Below are 17,565 nucleotides of genomic sequence, written 5' to 3' on the forward strand. Positions count from 1 at the left end.
CATGGCGGCGCCCATGAGAGGCGTGAGTGGTGAGTGTTTGCAATGCTATTAGATCAGTGCAGCATAAATTAAGAAGGAAAATGAAGCGGAAAGCCCCGAATCGGGTTGGAACGGAGAAGATTAGGAAGCTGCAGCGTTCAGTGCAGACATTTGTGGAGAAGGCAGAAGGGGGTGGATCTCAGAGCAATAACCGGCTCTCAGGGGGATATTCGGGGACTGGAAGCAAAGTGAAGAGCCGGAAGGAGCTGAGGAAGGAGCAGCGCCTGTCCAAGAAGCTCCGGAAGAAAGAATATTATCAGAGAAAGTATCTGGGCAATCAGCAGTCTGCAGAACCCGCACAAGATGCTCAGCACAAAGCTCCACAGACATCCCCAGCTAAGAAACCTGAGGCAGGGGGCCAGGGGAGAGACAGACCTGCAGGTAAGGAACCCAGAGGAAAGAAGCCTGGGCCACAACCCAGACATAAAAAGGAGAGCAAGGAGGAGGTGAGGAAGAAAGCTCTCCTGGAGGCCAATGAAAAGGAGGAGAGGGAGATCAGGAAGCTGGAGAGGAGTCTGAAGATGAATAGGAGGAAAAATAAAAGTTCACTGCCCCAAGCATTTACTCAGGATGGTCTGGATTATATTCTGGGGGTGCTGGAGCCTGGAAGCTCTGTAGCTGGACTTTATGATGACGAGGAGGAAGAAGAGAACACAACACAGAAGATCCAGAAACTGTCAGAAAATCCTTTCCAGGGGGATACTGAGGGTGAAAGTGGGGGCAGTGAGGATGAAGATGAGGATGATCATCATAATGAGGAGGATGACAGTGATGAGGATAATAATATGGAGGAGCAAAGTGAGGAAGATGAAGCCATGGAGCAGGAGTCAGAGGTTGAGGATGACGTTGAAGGTGATGATAATGAAGGTGATGAAGATGAAGCTGATGATGATGATGGTGACCAGGATGACCAAGCAGAAGAGACATCACAACATGGTTCAGACAGTGGTGATGAAGAGGAACCGGCTATCGCTGATAAGGTATAATTTGGTTAAAATAGTAGTTTTGCCGTTTTTCCTTCACTTCCTGTTCTGGTAACACAAATAAAGAGGTTCCCTCAAAGTAAGGCGAAATCCTAATTCTGACAGCCTCCCCTGAAACAGGACTTCTTTTTGGATTTTTCGTTTTATTTACTATTTCAGGGATGAATGTAATGTTATAATTTCCCCTGATTTTCTGTATACAGGTAGTCCCCGAGTAAAGGACATACGGACGACTCCTCGATACGGACGGGGCTTCCTTGCTGGTTCGTGTGCAGCAGGAGGCTTAATGGGGGGGATGGTTTGCATGACTTCCAGAAGAAGTCTTTTGCTAAACACAGCTGAGGTTGTGGGTGATCCTAGGGGACTGAGCGCTTTCTGCAGCCTCTTGTAACTCTTTAATGGCCAAGAGAAACTCTGCAGTTGTTTCTTTTTGCATATCGAAGCACAGCTTGCTGTGAATGTCTAGGCTCTATACAATTTTTTTTTTTTGCTTTGTTTGTGATTACTTCACAGTAAGTTTTTCTTTACAGTAACTGACACCATGCTTCCTAATATTATGTTGAAACAAACATCTGTCCTAATTGCATTTAAATAAAATAATGTACCTGTTCCCACTTACATACAAATTCAATTTAAGAACAAACCTACAGTCCCTATCTCGTTTTTACTTTTATGGTGTTAGTCGAGAGAGAAATGGGTATAGCAATAGATTATCTGCAGACCGGAGTTGAACCCTGGTCCAACCCCCTCCCCCTTTCTGGTGGGGATGCAGAATGAAGAGGGCTGAATGGAAGATGGGTAAACTCCCTAATTTCCTCTGCTAAGGCTGAACCCAAAGCCATCATTTCTGTCCACTTCCTGGTTCAGAGCTGCCAAATTCTAGTGGCAGCATTTGGCCTTTTAAATATTTCCTTCCCTCAGTCATTAGAGATTTTAAAAGTATAATAGACCCCAGATGTATTCATAATGAGTAACTGTAAATTAGATTTTAGATTGGGCATTGTAAAAAAAATTACAAAGTGAGTATGTGCAGGGAATCCATTTTATTTTTGGTTTGAAAAAGTAAAAAATATCCAAAGATTGGGCTATTCTTAATATACTTGGCAGAAAAAAATCTAAGGAGTGCCATGCATCCATTTGTAAAAATACCAAGACCCTCATAGAGTCTCTGTAAGTTGCTGCTATCATCATTTTGGACAATAACTTCCAATTTGATGTTGACTTTGGGATTCCAGTGTCTTTAGTTTTTCTGGTGAATACGGCAGCTTAAAATATGACTTCAGACGACTATTGTTCAGGCTTGGTCAGTTAGACTGCATACACGTGTCAGATGATTCTCGTCTGATAATCGCCTCAGGACTGATATTGGACGAGAATCTGATGTGTGTACAGTGCTTGTCGTTCATCCTGGTGGATGCACGGACGACAAACTATTGTAATTAAAGCAAAGGGAGCAGAGCACAGCGGGGTGCTGCTTCAGCGTTCTCCCCTCTCTATAGAGCAGAATGTACAGCACTCGTTTATGCATCCTGCCATCTTTTGTCGTTGGAAAGGGTCGTGAAAGATCATTTCCAATGACAATTTTTGCACGTGTGTACGCAGCCTTGGTTGAGGACATGAGGTTATATCTGGAACATAATTACAATCAATATTTAGGTGCTGTATGAATTAATCACTAATAATAGTTGCTGTCTTGAAAAAATAAGGAAAGCTGCCATTGCTGACCTCTTTTTGAAAATGCTAAATAGCTTTGTGCTGATGATTTGGCTTTGTATTGGTCTGAGCTGATGGATCAGAACAGATAGAGAGAAGGAGCTCTGATGTTCATAATAACTTGCATGTTCAGCTCTGTGACTGTACAGCCAGACAATTATCCTTTTTATATGTTGGCAAGCAATGACAGCCCCCATACTTTTCTCAGGACAGGGTAAGTTTAAAGTCCATATAACTAGAAATACTCTCATTGGGCTTTTGTTCAGGCCATAATAATTTTTATAGTACTGGCATACATTAGGTGATCCCCTGCTGGGCCAATTATATTGGGTAATAGAATGCAGTTTTGTAGGAATATACAAAACTAGCATTAGTACTTTCCTAAAACTAGGCTTGTGTCACCCCTTGCACAGCAAAACAGACTAGAAACTGCAGAGGTGACCGGACTGTATTCCTTAATGCAGGGGTGTCAGACTTAAATACACAGTGGGCGAAAATTAAAAACTTAAACAAAGTGGTGGGCCAAACTTGAAACCGAAATAGCACCGCTACTTCAATTCCCTGCTTCAAGAAAACAGTCCAATGCGGTGCTTATTGTAATGAGTGGCTGGAACTCACTCTTCACTGAATAGGCACCGCTACTACAATATCCTGCATCTATAAAACAGTCCATTGTGGGGGCCACGCATAGGCAGATAGACCAAGCCGCTGGTCTATAGATGCGAGTGATGCCACTACTACAATTCCCGGCATTAGTTGGGTCTTTAAACTAGTCCAATGCGGGGCCACACATAGGCTGGGAGGCCGCTGGTCTATAGACACGCCGGGAATTGTAGTAGTGGCGCTTTTTCAATGCAGCGGCAGACCAGCTGCAATTCATATTTAAGATTCCTTTGTGGGGCCAAAAAAAAGGACGTTGCGGCTCACAGTTTGACACCCCTGCCTTAATGCTAACAGAGGTAAATGTATTGCCCTCTTGGCTGTCAAATATATGAATTACAAATGGCAGATAGAAAAACAGAGAGTGGCTATATAGAATTACACACCTGGTATCACTGGTAATTGTAAAATCAACTATGTATATATCTGCTTCTTGGAGTTCATTTAACTACTAGGATGAACAGTTTTATGTTGATGCTGTGCATCCCAAAAAACCATAAAGTCAGGTATATTGTAGGAAGGGTTTTTAAAACGGACTTAAGCCGCATACACATGTGCAATAATATTCGTTGGAAAGGATCATGAAAGATCCTTTCCAACGACTAATATTGCACAATGCATGAACGAGTGCTGTACATACAGCACCATTCTGCTCTATGCAGAGGGGAGAACGAAAGAGCGGCACCCTGCTGCGTGCTTTCTCCCTTCCCTTGCATTAGGATCGTCCATCGTCCGTGGATACGCCAGGACAGTCGTATGGACGACTGCCGCTGTACACACGCCAGATTCTCGCCCGATATCGACGGAGAACCGTTGGACGTGTGTACGTAGCTTAAGATTCATGCTACCTTATTTAAACCGCATGAGACAAGTCAGCTGTGATTAATGTAGTGCTTGCAGTGAACACCGGCCACTGTTGTTTGGCTGCAAAGTTTCTACCATATTGGCAGAGGTTGCAAGTTTTGCATAGACCCATACACCTTAAAACATTATCAGCAAAGCCTGTGATGATAAAACTCTACTGATATATAACTTCTGATTACACAAAAGGATCTAACTAGCGTACTACTTGAATTATGTTCATCTGTGTTCTATTTTATATATTTTATGTTTATGTCTTTTAGAACTCCAAAAATGTGGGCAATAAGTATGTCCCTCCCCAGCTAAGACAATCCTCTGAAGCTGTGGATGCCAAGAGGAGGGAAGAACTGGAGAGGCTGAAGAAGAGTGTGAAAGGATTGATGAACAGGTATCACATGGCTGATCTACCTAAATAACGGTGTCCTTTCTTCTGAGTTGTGTGCTTTGTCTTGGCTCCAGGCCTGGAGTGCATCAACTATTTTATAGTTCATATTTTTAATTGACAGGATGAAACTCTATGGACTTTAAATCACTCACAAGCTTCAGCTAATTAATTTACTCTCTTGTTGTGCACAGAAGCTGCAGGTCATTCGGTGATGTATGGAGTTTACCCTTTGTAACTGGAGTTTGATATTTTTCTTCCATGTTCACTGTGAATTCTTATACTTTTAATAGCTAGATATTAATCTGTCCTATTTAGGATTGAATGTTAATTAGATCGTGATTAGCTTTTGATTTTTCTTTTTTTAGAAAGATAGGCATTGGACCAAAACACAAAGGAAAAGAGCTTTTATATATATTAAAGAAAACTTTACTCAAATGTTAACCTAAAATTAAGTCTTGCTGGAACGAATGAAGTGAGGGGGTTGCAATACTTATCATTACTGGAGCAAAGGCTACTAACATTCTTTATTGCTGGCAGCCAGTACAATGATATGGCCCTACTGGACACCAGCAGTCCAGATTCTAAGAAGTATTGGGATAATTTTTTTATTTGTGTCTATATCTATATCCCTTGGACAATTGAAGCCCTGCTCCCTTTTCTGATGGCAGTGCTACAGAATCTCATGAGCAATGCCATACTCCCGATGTTACCAGGACAGGGGACCATGATTTTAAATATCACCATTTTTTTTTAATATGTTTTTATTAGCAGCAGGTAGTTCTAACAATCAATAATAAACATTGCAATGAGATATGACAGTACAGAAAAGCACAAACTAATACAGAGCATACCAGATTCAATACACCCAATTTTCCATTTTCTTGGAGTATAGTAGACATCAATAACTAACAAAACCAAACAAAGTATTACAGAAAACCTAACCCCTTCCACGGAAAAAAAAAGTTAGGCAGACATAGACACTTTACAATAAAATATTAACCTGTACCTAATGGAATTAGAGTAGAGAACTGTATTTTAAGGATTCAGACATTACCTAAGGTCTCATACCAAGTGGTGTGTCTAAAAAGTTCTATAATGTCTTGGAGCTGGGCTGGGGAGATAGTATGCCGTAAATAAGGCATCCATGTACCAAAGAATCTTTGTGTTTTTTTCGATGTTGAGTAGCTTCAATTTTATCTACCATCATTATAGCTTGAGGATACATTTTTTTGGCTGCTAGATAACAAAGGTGTTCAAATTTGGTCACTGATGGTTGTGTAGAGATAGCAGCCAGGGGGTTCCCTCTCACATTACCATGAAATAAGGGCAATTGCGGAGAGATTGGTCTATTGTGTCCAGTTACTAAACAGGAGAAGTCAAAAACTTTAGACCAGAATCTGGATATAACAGGGCAGTCCCGCAATAAATGTTCAAGAGGAGCCAGAGCAAAGTGACACTTGGGGCATGCTGTTAACCTAGGTGTCAGACTGCGGGGGTTGGAAGGTATGTTGAAAGCAAATATGCTCTATGTATTAATTTAAATTGAATATCCCGCCACTGTTCACTAATTATAACTTTGCGGATGCATGACCAAGAGGATTCTAATAACTCAAGAGTCTCTAAATGTGGAAGATTGAGAAAAGCCACCCAATGGCACACAAATGGAAGCACAGAAGCTGCATCAGTAGGAATGCTCACACATTTGTCCCCTTGTGTGACAAATTGCAATTGCTCAAAGAAGACTGCAGATCAGGATTCTGTCTCAGTTACTTTAGATTTTCCAAGTAGGGATTCATAGATTAAGGCCATAGACAGCCAGGCAAATGGCATTTCAGCATTTGTAGAAGTTAATTTTTAAGTATTAAGGTACAGTTATTGAGAGGATAGTGCCAGGGCTTTGTTTCTGAACTCCTGAAAATGCTAGTTGGCTGTCTTTGTCTGTCTACTGACCAAGAATATGCAAGTGAATGTCGGAATTCCTTAACTCTGAACTTGTTCACAGCCGGTGACTCAGAAAGCACTAAAGCCAGGGAATTAGGATTAAAAAGGGAGAGGTCAACAATGGCAACCTACGTAATTTCTTCATGACAGATGTCCATTTAACCTTATGCATAAAACCTATCCTTACTGCCCCTCCAGTTTGTAACACTCATCATGACAACTTATCTAATGCCTAGAATGTAACCTTTTATTGCACTTCTCTATAGCACTTAAAACTAAAACCTAAACCCCTAAACCCTTGGATTAGTTGTAAAGTATCCCCTGCAGCGATATATACTCACCTTACTCTGCTTTGGTAGCAGGGTTTCCCAAAGATAACTGTTGTACATCAGAAATGCATAGGGGTTAGTTATCTTTTTAAATATCTTGCTGAGAAGACTGAAGTGATCATTTTTCAAATAATTTGAAAATAACCATGAACCCAGTCATTTCCTGACCTCTTTCTTTTCTTCCTTAGACTGAGTGAACCAAACATGTCCTCGATCAGTGGGCAGCTGGAGGAACTTTACATGACCAACAGCAGAAAGGACATGAATGACACTGTAACCACTGTTCTCTGCAATGCTTGTATAACCCCATCTAAATTGCCAGACCGTCTGATGATGGAACACGTGCTCCTGATTAGCATATTACATCACACAGTTGGGATTGAGGTAAAAGAAGCCTAGAAAATATTGTTTTAAAATGAAGTATTTGTGTTTGTAGTATCATCCACAGAAGGATTTGACCCTGGGTTGGGAGAAACTGAGAGTCAGTGTGTCCTTCTGAGTATTGTGCACTGATCATCAGTTATATTTGCTAATTTTTGCAAATATGTGATGCTTTGTGAAGTTTATTTTGATCTACATAAAACTTATTTTGTAAATAAACATTTAATGCTGGCTTTAAAACAGGTGTTCATATAGTGCTCTTGACTTTCTTACAAGTCAGATCAGTACAAGCCTGCTGGCTGTTTAAGGTCTCTTTCTCTAAATTTATAGAGGTGTGTGAAAATGGCAAGTGGGGTAGGGAAGGCCATGGAAGCTTTACATGTTACCATTTGCTGAAAATACTACATTGGCAATAGGAGAAGGGAAGGAGTCATAGCCTTACTATTTGAGTTGTATGCATAATTTGATCTGCTGCTGTTTAGAATTGTTTAGTGCAATGCCGAAGTGTACCCTAGAGCAGCGGTCGCCAAACTTTTCAGGTCCACGGACCACTAAAATCACCGACTCCCGACCGCACATGCGCCGGGTGTCACTCAAAGGGGGAGAAACCTTCCCCAGAGTGACGTCATTATGACATAACCCCCCCCACGTCCCGGAGCCAGGGATTTTTACGGGGGATGTGGTCCGCAGCTCTGGCTGTTGCATCCCCCCAGCGGGGTCCTTCACCTGACCCCACTCGGTGATGCACCGACCAGAGCCGCGGACCTCCAACCACCGGTTGGCGACCGCTGCCCTAGAGTGTACCACTTAGTGCCTGCAGATTATAAATATAAGATATTCATTTACACTTTTCCATACTACTCTTAGTTGAGCATTGTCAAAAACATTGATAGTATACAAAGTATATTCCATAAATACCGTAAAAAATAAAAGAACTTAATATCTTAACCTGTGATTTTTTATTGTTTTACAGGTTGGAGCTCATATCCTGGAATCGGTAGTAAAGCAGTTCTATGACTTGCATCAGAACATTGGTGAAAGTAAAGAATGTGATAACTTGCTCACCTTCATAGGACACTTATATAACTTCCATGTCATTGACTCTCGCCTGGTGTTTGATATATTGAAGTTGCTGGTGGCCAAGTTTACAGAGAGGAACATAGAGCTGATCCTGCTACTTCTGAAAAATGTTGGCTTCTCCTTGAGGAAGGATGATGCTTTGTCTTTAAAGGAGTTGATAAGTGAGGCTCAAAACAAGGCAAATGCTGTAGATAAGGAATTCCAGGATCATACTCGGGTAAAAAAACAACTTATATATTGATTTATTATTATTGTATCTTATATGTTTAGTCTATGAATTAAATATGATTTAACTGGATCTCGTACTTTTATCAGTTGCCAATTTGTTCACACAAAATGTATTTTAGATTTTTATAAAGCTCTACGTGATCCTTTTCTTGTTGAAAAGTAGAGATCAGAGGGGAAAACTCTTTTGATAACATCTTTAGACAAACATTTGCTACTGCAAGAAAAAGTTATGAATTGATCCAACATATGAGCACACAATTGTGTGCAGAGAGAGGTGTGTGAGGGGACCCAGCTGGTCCACCTACAGCCTGCCTGGATAAATCTACAGGGAATTGTACACCAGTCACCCCTGCTCAAAAAAGAGAGCAGCAATTTCAGGTATGTATTACAGGAAACAATGGCACAGAGGCAAAGTGATGAAGTTGTTTCCTCCTGGGTTACTGGATAGATTGTTAGAAATACACACGGTTCTTGTAGTTGGACCCCAACCTCAGTTTAACTACTGAGAGAAGGGAATTTATGGAATTCTTTTTTATGGGAAAAATTTGCCTTCACCATAGCAATTTGATCAGCCAGATCTGCAATGGGTAATGCATGAACCATGAATACATGAAGTTACATTTTCACACTGTAAGGTTAAGTGTAACTTTTTTTGTTATGTTTGCTAGGTGACATAATTTTATGTTTATCACCTTCCAGGTTAGGTTTATGTTGGAGACGATGCTTGCATTAAAAAACAATGATATGCGCAAGATACCTGGATATGACCCTGAGCCTGTGGAGAAACTGCGCAAATTACAGCGCTCTTTGGTAAGCATCATCTGGAAATATTATTTTGAAAAATGTAAAGTCGTTGTTAAAGATACAAAACTTGATGACAATCATCACTCCAAGCAGTAATCAACAAGTTTTAAGTTTGGCATGTTTATTAGGACCGGCATAAATAAATTTATCACTCTTATCTTTACAAGTGGCAAGAAAAGCAGGCTTGATTTTTATATTTTCTAATATTGTAATTACTTTTAGGTAGTTCAGAGTAGTTGCATCACAAATAAAATATTTAATAATTTTCTCACTCATGTTAAATAATATTGTAGTCTGTAAATGTCATATAGTTATTATTATTAACTTTATTAATAGGTTCACAACAGTGTGTCTGGCAGCGATACTCGCCTCCGTGTGTCACTAGAAAATCTCTTGGAAGCTGAAAAAGTTGGAAGGTGGTGGATTGTTGGGTCCTCATGGAGCGGAGCACCAATGATTAATGAGTCTTCGGGGAAAGTACCAGCTCAGTCCATTGGAAAGGTATGGATATGGTGGGAATTTGAGCCATATAGTATGACTGACTTTTTTGACATGACATCACAGCAAGCAGTATGTGTATAGTTTTGTTCTGCTTGGTGCATTATACTCTTTGCAAAGACTTAAAGTTGAGTGCTTCTTTTAGAAATTTGGTAATGCAATAGGGATTTCTTTAGGGTCAGGGACACTTACAGGCTTCTGGCACTGAAAACTGCCTTAAGATAATCGGTCGCTTATATACAATATAAAGATGAGTGATGCAAAGCGATGCAAAAAAAAAATTCAAAGTTTATCCGTTATTCAACTTTTTCTAAAAATGCTGGTTTCCTAACCGTCTTTGGCTTTCAAAATGTTTTTAATGGTTATCAATCATCAAAAGATTATTGTAGCAAGCTGAGATGCAAAAGGATCGGAACCCTTTATATGAATACAAATTCTTGGCCACATATTGAAAGCTTTGAATTTTTGACAAGCAGTATACTGGCATTTCAAATCCATATTCGGTTTGTACTAGATACTTTTGGTGCCATGGAATATGCCTATTATAATATGTTATCATTTTTGTTAAGGTTAGTGCTAAGATCATGGATCTGGCCCGCAAGCAGCGAATGAACACAGACATTAGGAGAAACATCTTCTGTGTTATCATGACCAGTGAGGACTATCTGGATGCTTTTGAGAAGTTAATAAAGTGAGTAATCCTGGTGAACTGGGATCAAGTGGACCTTTTTGTAGTACAGACGGGACCTGTAGTTTTAATTTCTCATTCCTTTAAAGAGACCTTGACAATTTTAAATTTTTCATCATCTCTTCATAATTTTAAAGTGTTAGAAAGCATAATAAGCATATCTGCTCCTAAATTTTCATAGAATAGCACTACCTAAATGTCACGTTTTCATTTGTTCAGAGTTAGAACTATTGCTTCAATAATGGTGAATTCTGTAGCTATCGTTTAAACAGATATCTGCCTCATTAAAAATGTGTTACCATAATCTCCACACCAGACCAGACAGCAGATTGCCTAGAATAGTATCTGTCAACAGTTAGAAGTTAAGGATTTGGCTCTATCATGTTTCTTTGTCTATTGTTTTTAATATTTGAACACATTCATTCATGATTATACTTATGCCATCTTAGGTTAGGACTAAAAGATCATCAGGAGAGAGAGATTGTACATGTCCTTCTAGACTGTTGTCTTCAGGAGAAAATCTACAACCCCTTCTATGCCTTCCTGGCCAGCAAGTTCTGAGAATATGAAAGGAGGTTTCAGGTAATACACACCCTGAGAATTTGGTTTTGTCCTTTCATTGTTACATGGTGTTCTAGTAATATCTTTTATTAGTCATTGCAAAAATCAAAACATTTGATTCAATTTTCTACACACTTAATATTCCTAAATGTTTTTTTTTATTTAAATTTTTAAAGCTGAGCTTTTTCAGTCAGTTTTCCCTTTCTCCAATCACAGTCTACTAATCATATATTTTTTTTTTCCGTCAGAAAGTAACACCCACATATTATGCTGAAACTAGATTGACTAGAATGAAAGCAAAGACATGGGAGGGGGCTTTAGACAACACAGATCAGTGGTAGAGGGTTTGGTGTTACTGGTAGTCCATTGGGAAACAAGCTGCAGCTTCTATTGCTTCATTTGTATAGGGTGAAATATGCAGGTTAATGGGGCTTTTTCCTATTCCTGGCTGAAAAATTATCTACAAGAAAAAAGGCAATTAATGCTTGTGTAAGAAGTCTTGCATTGGACTGACAAAAAGAATCTAGAACAGCAGTACCAACACAGACCAATAAAGCAGCTTGCAGGTATTTTACACAGTAGAAACTTACCAGGGAGGGACCACATTGATATAGTTAGCAGCCTAAACTTGTATTCAATATATGTCTACTGAAAAATCTTTTATTCAGTTTTGCTAGTAATATATAGGAGTGTGAATCTGTGCTCAGAGGGTTAATTCAGTATTTTTAGCTTAACAGAAACATAAACAATGTTTGCGTGCACATGCTCTATGCGGTTGATTTGTGTTTAATGTATGCTGGCGTGTTGCACTGGCTTGTATTGTGAATGGAACTCCGTGCATGTTCACTGCAACACACCACCTCCATAATGCATTTGTATTTTGTACATTGCTTCACTGGGCTGTGACAAAGTGATAACTGCAGGTACAGCTGTTTGCAGCACTATTCAGCACCTGAGTTGTCATGCTGTATTGTGGTGTGATGGGGTCTGTGAGACTGATACAGATGTCACAGCTGCTCTGGATTTTGTGCCTAGGTTTTTCAAGGCTGATCTGTGTACTGGAACAAGCTGCACAGTTATGTGAATAAGTTTTTAGTTAAATATAGCCCACAATAGTAATCCATGCTGTGAAGTATATGTAGGCCTCCAATGGTAATTCCTTCCAATGTTTGTAATCCTTTGTTTGTATAGATGTCGTTTGAGTCAACCAACCAGAACAAGTACAGTATGTGAATAATAAGTTGTGACTGAGCCTAATTATCCATTTCTTTATTTGTGTTCCATTTCAGATGACATTGCAGTTCAGTATGTGGGATAAATTCCGTGATTTTGGAAATATGTCAACAACCACATTCTCTAATCTCATCCAGCTCTTGAGTCACCTGATTAAAAAGAAATCTCTTCCACTCTCTATTTTCAAGGTAGGAATGTTGTGTCTACCTTGCTTACAGCAACTTCCCAAATGCGTTTTACTTATTAGACCTTATTGGTAATGTAGGTACTTTTCCTGTTTATGTTGTGTATTATTTACCATTAAGTTTATATTTTCTTTTACATCTTTCACAGGTCATAGAGTTTAGTGAGCTGGATAAAATGAAAGTTTCCTTCCTGCGTCAGATACTGAGCAAAGTTCTGATGGATGCTGAAGTTGATGATCTTGCTGTGATATTTGGAAAGTAAGTAGGATCAGATTCTCGTGTTAAACTTTATTTCTACATAACAAAAACTTGTTTTTTTAAGACGTTTATTTAGTTGGTTCCAAGAAAACTTTATATTATTAATTTTATAACATACTTGTGGTTGTTGAAGCATAAGTGTTTTCAAGTAAACCTTGTACACTGTTTCATTGTCCCCACCTGAACCTGGCACTTGTACATGCATATGTAATACCCTATGGTAAGACCAGCTAGCAGTTAGTGATCACTTTCAGAATGAGCGGTGTATAGATTTGCTGGGGAGTTGGATGAGGACTGCATTAGACCTCTGTGGTTCGTTTAGCATGGCAGATTGTTTAAGAAGTATTGGGACACTTGCACGGACACTAGATTTTCACCTGAGGCAATCCTAAATGATCATCTGAGGTAATTAAAAAAGTCTTTGTAGATCCTAAAGGTAGGTTAGAGCAAACTTGTCATGAAAATTGTAAGTAAGATGTCGGTGCTGACCTCTTCCTGCTTCAGATACTGGTAACCTCTTACAATAATTATTTGGCTTCATTCTAAAGTCACTGAGCCTTACATGTATAGAGATATAAAAGTTTTCCGTCCGTTTCTGTTCTTAGAATAATGCAAAAAGACAAAACCAGTTAAGCATTTTCAAGAGAGAGTCAGGAATGTCAGCATTTGGTTTATTCTAGTGTACTTTCTATGGGGTTGATTTTTCAAAAGGATTTTTCATTTGATTTAAGTGCAGTGTTGCCAACTGTAATTGTCATGTCGGGTACAAGCAAAAAGCTTGTGCGCGTGTGTTTGTTCTTTTTGTTTTTCTTGCTAATGATTCGATATTTTTAAGCAAAGTGAATTTTCATGAAGGTAAACATTCCCTTAAATCAACCCTAACAACAAGAAATGCTGTACTGTAACAACATTAGAGCCGCTCCCCAAATTTCCTAAGAGCTCTGTCCAGCATTGTTCTGTAAGGCTGCCTCAGCGGATCACTACTAGATGAAGATTTCCAAAGTGATCTAGTAATTGCATTCTTATCTTAGCCAAAGTATTTTGCTGTACTTGACTGTTGAAATACAAATAATAAAACATGCCTTTTTGGGCTCTAGGGAATGGAAACACTACTGTAACAGTAGAGATATTTGAACATAAAACATCAACATTTTATTTATGTATTAACTGTTTTTCTCTCTCCCCATCAGAGTCTCTGACAATCCCAAACTGGGAATGCTGCGCGAGGGCTTGAAACTATTCATTTCCCATTTCCTGTTAAAGAACGTCCAGAAAAACGCAGAGGAAGCCGAGCAACTGCGACAGAAAGCAGATGTAGCTGTGAAAGCTCTGCAGGCGAAAGATAAACTGCGGCTTTAGAGACTTTATGTAAAATGTCAGAAAACAACCTTTCTGATAATAAGGAAGATAATCACTGAAGATCTGGATCTGATTTATATAGAGAGTTATACATTATTAAAAGCCTGGACTTTTATGGCCTTTTTCAAGTTAACACGTCTGGACATTCATATGTAGTAGCCTAAATGTAAGGCTACTGTTAAAGCAATATAAAATCCTAAATTGATCTTAAATCACCCATCAGAGAATAGATCTTTAGCAGTTCCATCACTGTTTATACTGGCATTTGTACTGCACTGCACACAAGCACCCTATAGTCTCCATGCTTTTGCTAAAGACAAGGGTGCTAGAAGATGTTTACCCATTTCAGGTAATCATTCTGAATACTTGGCAGAGGCCAGACCAATTTTGTAAAAACCAGTCACGTTGGTGAGTAAAAAACAATAGAACAGAAAAAAAGTGCGGTTTTATGGGGTGGTAAAGAGGCTTTTAAAATGGTGTAACCAGCAGACAGAACAGTATTTTACCAAATGTGATATTTGTAGTGCCTTTACATTTGGATTAAGTACAATGTTTTATACTGAACAGAAATGTTTTCTGTCTTCGAACCGAAAACGTGTATACCTTACCATAATATGGTAAACCAATGTCATTTTTGTTTTTGACCACTAGATGGTACCTTGTCAATAAAGCAAAAAGTATTATCTGTTCATTAACAATGTGCATGGTGCTGGTTACTTCTGCACCTCTTGCCAATTGTGTAAACTTCATGTAACTGTTTTAAAGAGTGCACAAAACAAATGAAGGGCATGCAGCCATAAAAGTTTCAGTATAGCCGAATTACCTTTATACAAGCTAGCACTGTGTAACAGTTTTTCATCTAATACATTTACTGTAAACAGGCACATTCTCTGCTGTTTAGATGTACAGTCCAGACTTGTCAGGGTTCTGGTGAGAGCATAAACTATTTTACTGAAGTTTAGAGATTTCTTGTATTTTTTCTATAGGGATTTGCACCTATGTGTCTCTGCTGAGAAATTCAACACATTCCCAATGTCCTACCTGTGAATTCCCAGACTGATCTTCCTTCTGCCACTCAGGGATATGTGATGGGGTGTCAGCAATGCTGGAGTCATTTTTTTGTGCTAACCCAAAGAATAAACTTTCCTGCAGCACATATGGTATACTAAGTGGATCTGTAGGTTTGGGAGAAGGCCCAATAAAATTGCCTCTGCATTTTTTTCTCCAGCATGGTTAATGGCATAGATCCCAACTATCCCTCATTGTAACACAAAAATGTCAGCAACAAAAACTTGACAGATTCTCAAAGGTTTTGTCTCTCTAAGTAGAACTAAAGTTCCCCTGTACACATAACATGACAGTATCCCACTCTAGCTGTTTTAGTGTGACTATTAGAGATTGCAACTTCTCAAACTATGCAAGCTGCTGCAGGTCATCCTGCACTGTCTAGTCATTTCCTCTCCCTTACTATCTCTAGTCTGTCCCCTTCCATTCATTGGATTTTAGTCTGTTTTATTCATGGTGGCTAAGCATCAAATGATCTTGTTTTCAGGAAGTTATGTACAACACTCCGACAACCGCTTGTACCAGCCATGTTCTGTCTGCATTGCAGAGTACAGAAAACAAATGATTGTCACTGGGTCTTAAATAATATAAAAAAAATATTTACGAAATATAAATGAAATGGTAATGAGTAAAAAAAAAATAAGAGAATCTAGGGAAGGTAAAATATTATCGGAATAAACCTCAGCTGTATTGTGATGCTTGTCAATGAGTTTTTTTTTAATTCTTTTAGCAGGTATGTTTTGCAACCCTGTGCCAACAAGTTGTTTCAGAAGGGACAGGCGATGCCCCTTTTGTAATAAAATAAAGTTATCTGCCTGTTCTCAATATTTTATTTACGCTCACCTGTCCTCACCCTGACAAGGGAACAGCCAACATCAACCCGTCCTCTTCCAGATGTTTGGCCAGGGCAGACTGATGTAACTCCCATGCGCTTTCATTCCCAGCAGCCATGAGCATACCAGGGCAGCTTGCATCATACTTGAGCTTTGCAGTGTACATTGAAGAAAAATTGAGATCAGGCAGGTAAGCTTGTTTTAATGCAGAAGGGACATCGCCTGTCGTTTCTGCAATTAAGATCCTGCCTGCTCTCAATTTTTTCTTAATCAAGTTTAGTTTCCATTTAGGTCAGGATACAGATCTCATTCCCTGATATAAAGATAACCCCTAGAGCAAATCTGCAAGCAAGTGAAATTTGAAAATCACAAATCAGCATTAAAATATGTATAAAATGGACATACACAAACATATGTAATACTGTTTCAACAAAAAATCATTTACTTTCTCTATGATAAGAGGTTTTGTAAAACCTTTGGAAACATTGTGAAAATTGACATGTGACAGACTGACCTGCACTCCCCAAACAAGCAACTTCTCTCATTATAGCAGAGTATCAGCTTCCATGCAACTTTCCTAGCCATATTTATGGCAGTATCAGTACATATCCTGCCAAAGGGGACCAATGATTCCTCCTCCATCTGCATTCATTAAACTTTGCCGAGACATCAGGCACCTTGTGGATTAGCAGCACTTAGTAAATACTGCCCGTGACTCCTCACTCACAGACACTTCAGTGCACTCACAAGTGTCAGGTGTGCTTTCTTTCAGTTTGTAAAACAGCAAGCCAGTGATGGAGGAATGCATTAAAGTGGCTAGGTCAGGACAACACAAACATTACTTTTCCAGACTTTTCTGTAAACCTTTTTTCCCAACAAAAAATGTCTGTCCTACTTTCTGGAAATTAATAGTTTGTAGAAAGGTCCTGTGGGTATCAAAGGGCATATCAGATTTTTCTAATTTGTAAGAATTCTATTCTGGCTGTATTGAATTGGAATAGCCTATGTCTTCTATTAACCCCTTTATCCTAAACTGAAATATACTATTATTTTTAATAAACAGGATTTATATAGCGCCAACATATTATGCAGTGCTGTACATTAAATAGGGGTTGCTAATGACAGGTGAACAGACAGTGATACAGGAGAAGTGGACCATATATCTTTAGCATGTCTTTGCTGACATAAGCATGTAGTAAGTAAAGTTTGAAAAAAAAAACGGCACGAGATCTACATTCTTGGTCAGCAACACAAAAGATTAACCCTCAGCACTTGTACCTATATACCCCTTTGGAATTGCAGGTTTTACATTTTCACTGTTTATTCAGTAATAACTTTGCCATTACATTAAACCCAAGTAATCCCTAAACTGATTATGGACTTTAAAGTGATACATCATTGGTTTATTAGAGGGGTGCTCGACAAACTATTCTTTCTTTTGGCAATATTGCTTTGTAAAAAAGTTTATTTTCTATGCAAAC

The 17,565-nt window shown here is 39.0% G+C and overlaps 1 protein-coding gene across 1 annotated transcript; it reads left to right on the forward strand.

The window, feature by feature from the left end:
* On the forward strand, positions 1–15,962 carry NOM1 (nucleolar protein with MIF4G domain 1). The gene is made up of 11 exons (XM_072412599.1): positions 1–1,019; positions 4,520–4,644; positions 7,100–7,295; positions 8,266–8,589; positions 9,300–9,410; positions 9,741–9,905; positions 10,472–10,593; positions 11,040–11,172; positions 12,441–12,572; positions 12,718–12,827; positions 14,018–15,962. Exons 1-8 carry the CDS (start codon positions 81–83, stop codon positions 11,149–11,151), a joined length of 2,094 nt encoding a protein of 697 aa, XP_072268700.1. The 5' UTR covers positions 1–80; the 3' UTR covers positions 11,152–11,172; positions 12,441–12,572; positions 12,718–12,827; positions 14,018–15,962.
* Positions 15,963–17,565: the final 1,603 nt, after the last annotated feature.

Source organism: Pyxicephalus adspersus, chromosome 5 (assembly GCF_032062135.1).
Source record: "Pyxicephalus adspersus chromosome 5, UCB_Pads_2.0, whole genome shotgun sequence".
Taxonomy (NCBI): Eukaryota; Metazoa; Chordata; class Amphibia; order Anura; family Pyxicephalidae; genus Pyxicephalus; species Pyxicephalus adspersus.

Excerpts from the sequence above, each read along its gene's own strand:
- NOM1 (XM_072412599.1), top strand. The coding sequence starts at position 81 with ATGAAGCGGAAAGCCCCGAATCGGGTTGGAACGGAGAAGATTAGGAAG. Across the intron at positions 7,296-8,265 it reads ATCACACAGTTGGGATTGAG|GTTGGAGCTCATATCCTGGA; the intron begins GTAAAAGAAGCC and ends ATTGTTTTACAG. Across the intron at positions 8,590-9,299 it reads AATTCCAGGATCATACTCGG|GTTAGGTTTATGTTGGAGAC; the intron begins GTAAAAAAACAA and ends ATCACCTTCCAG.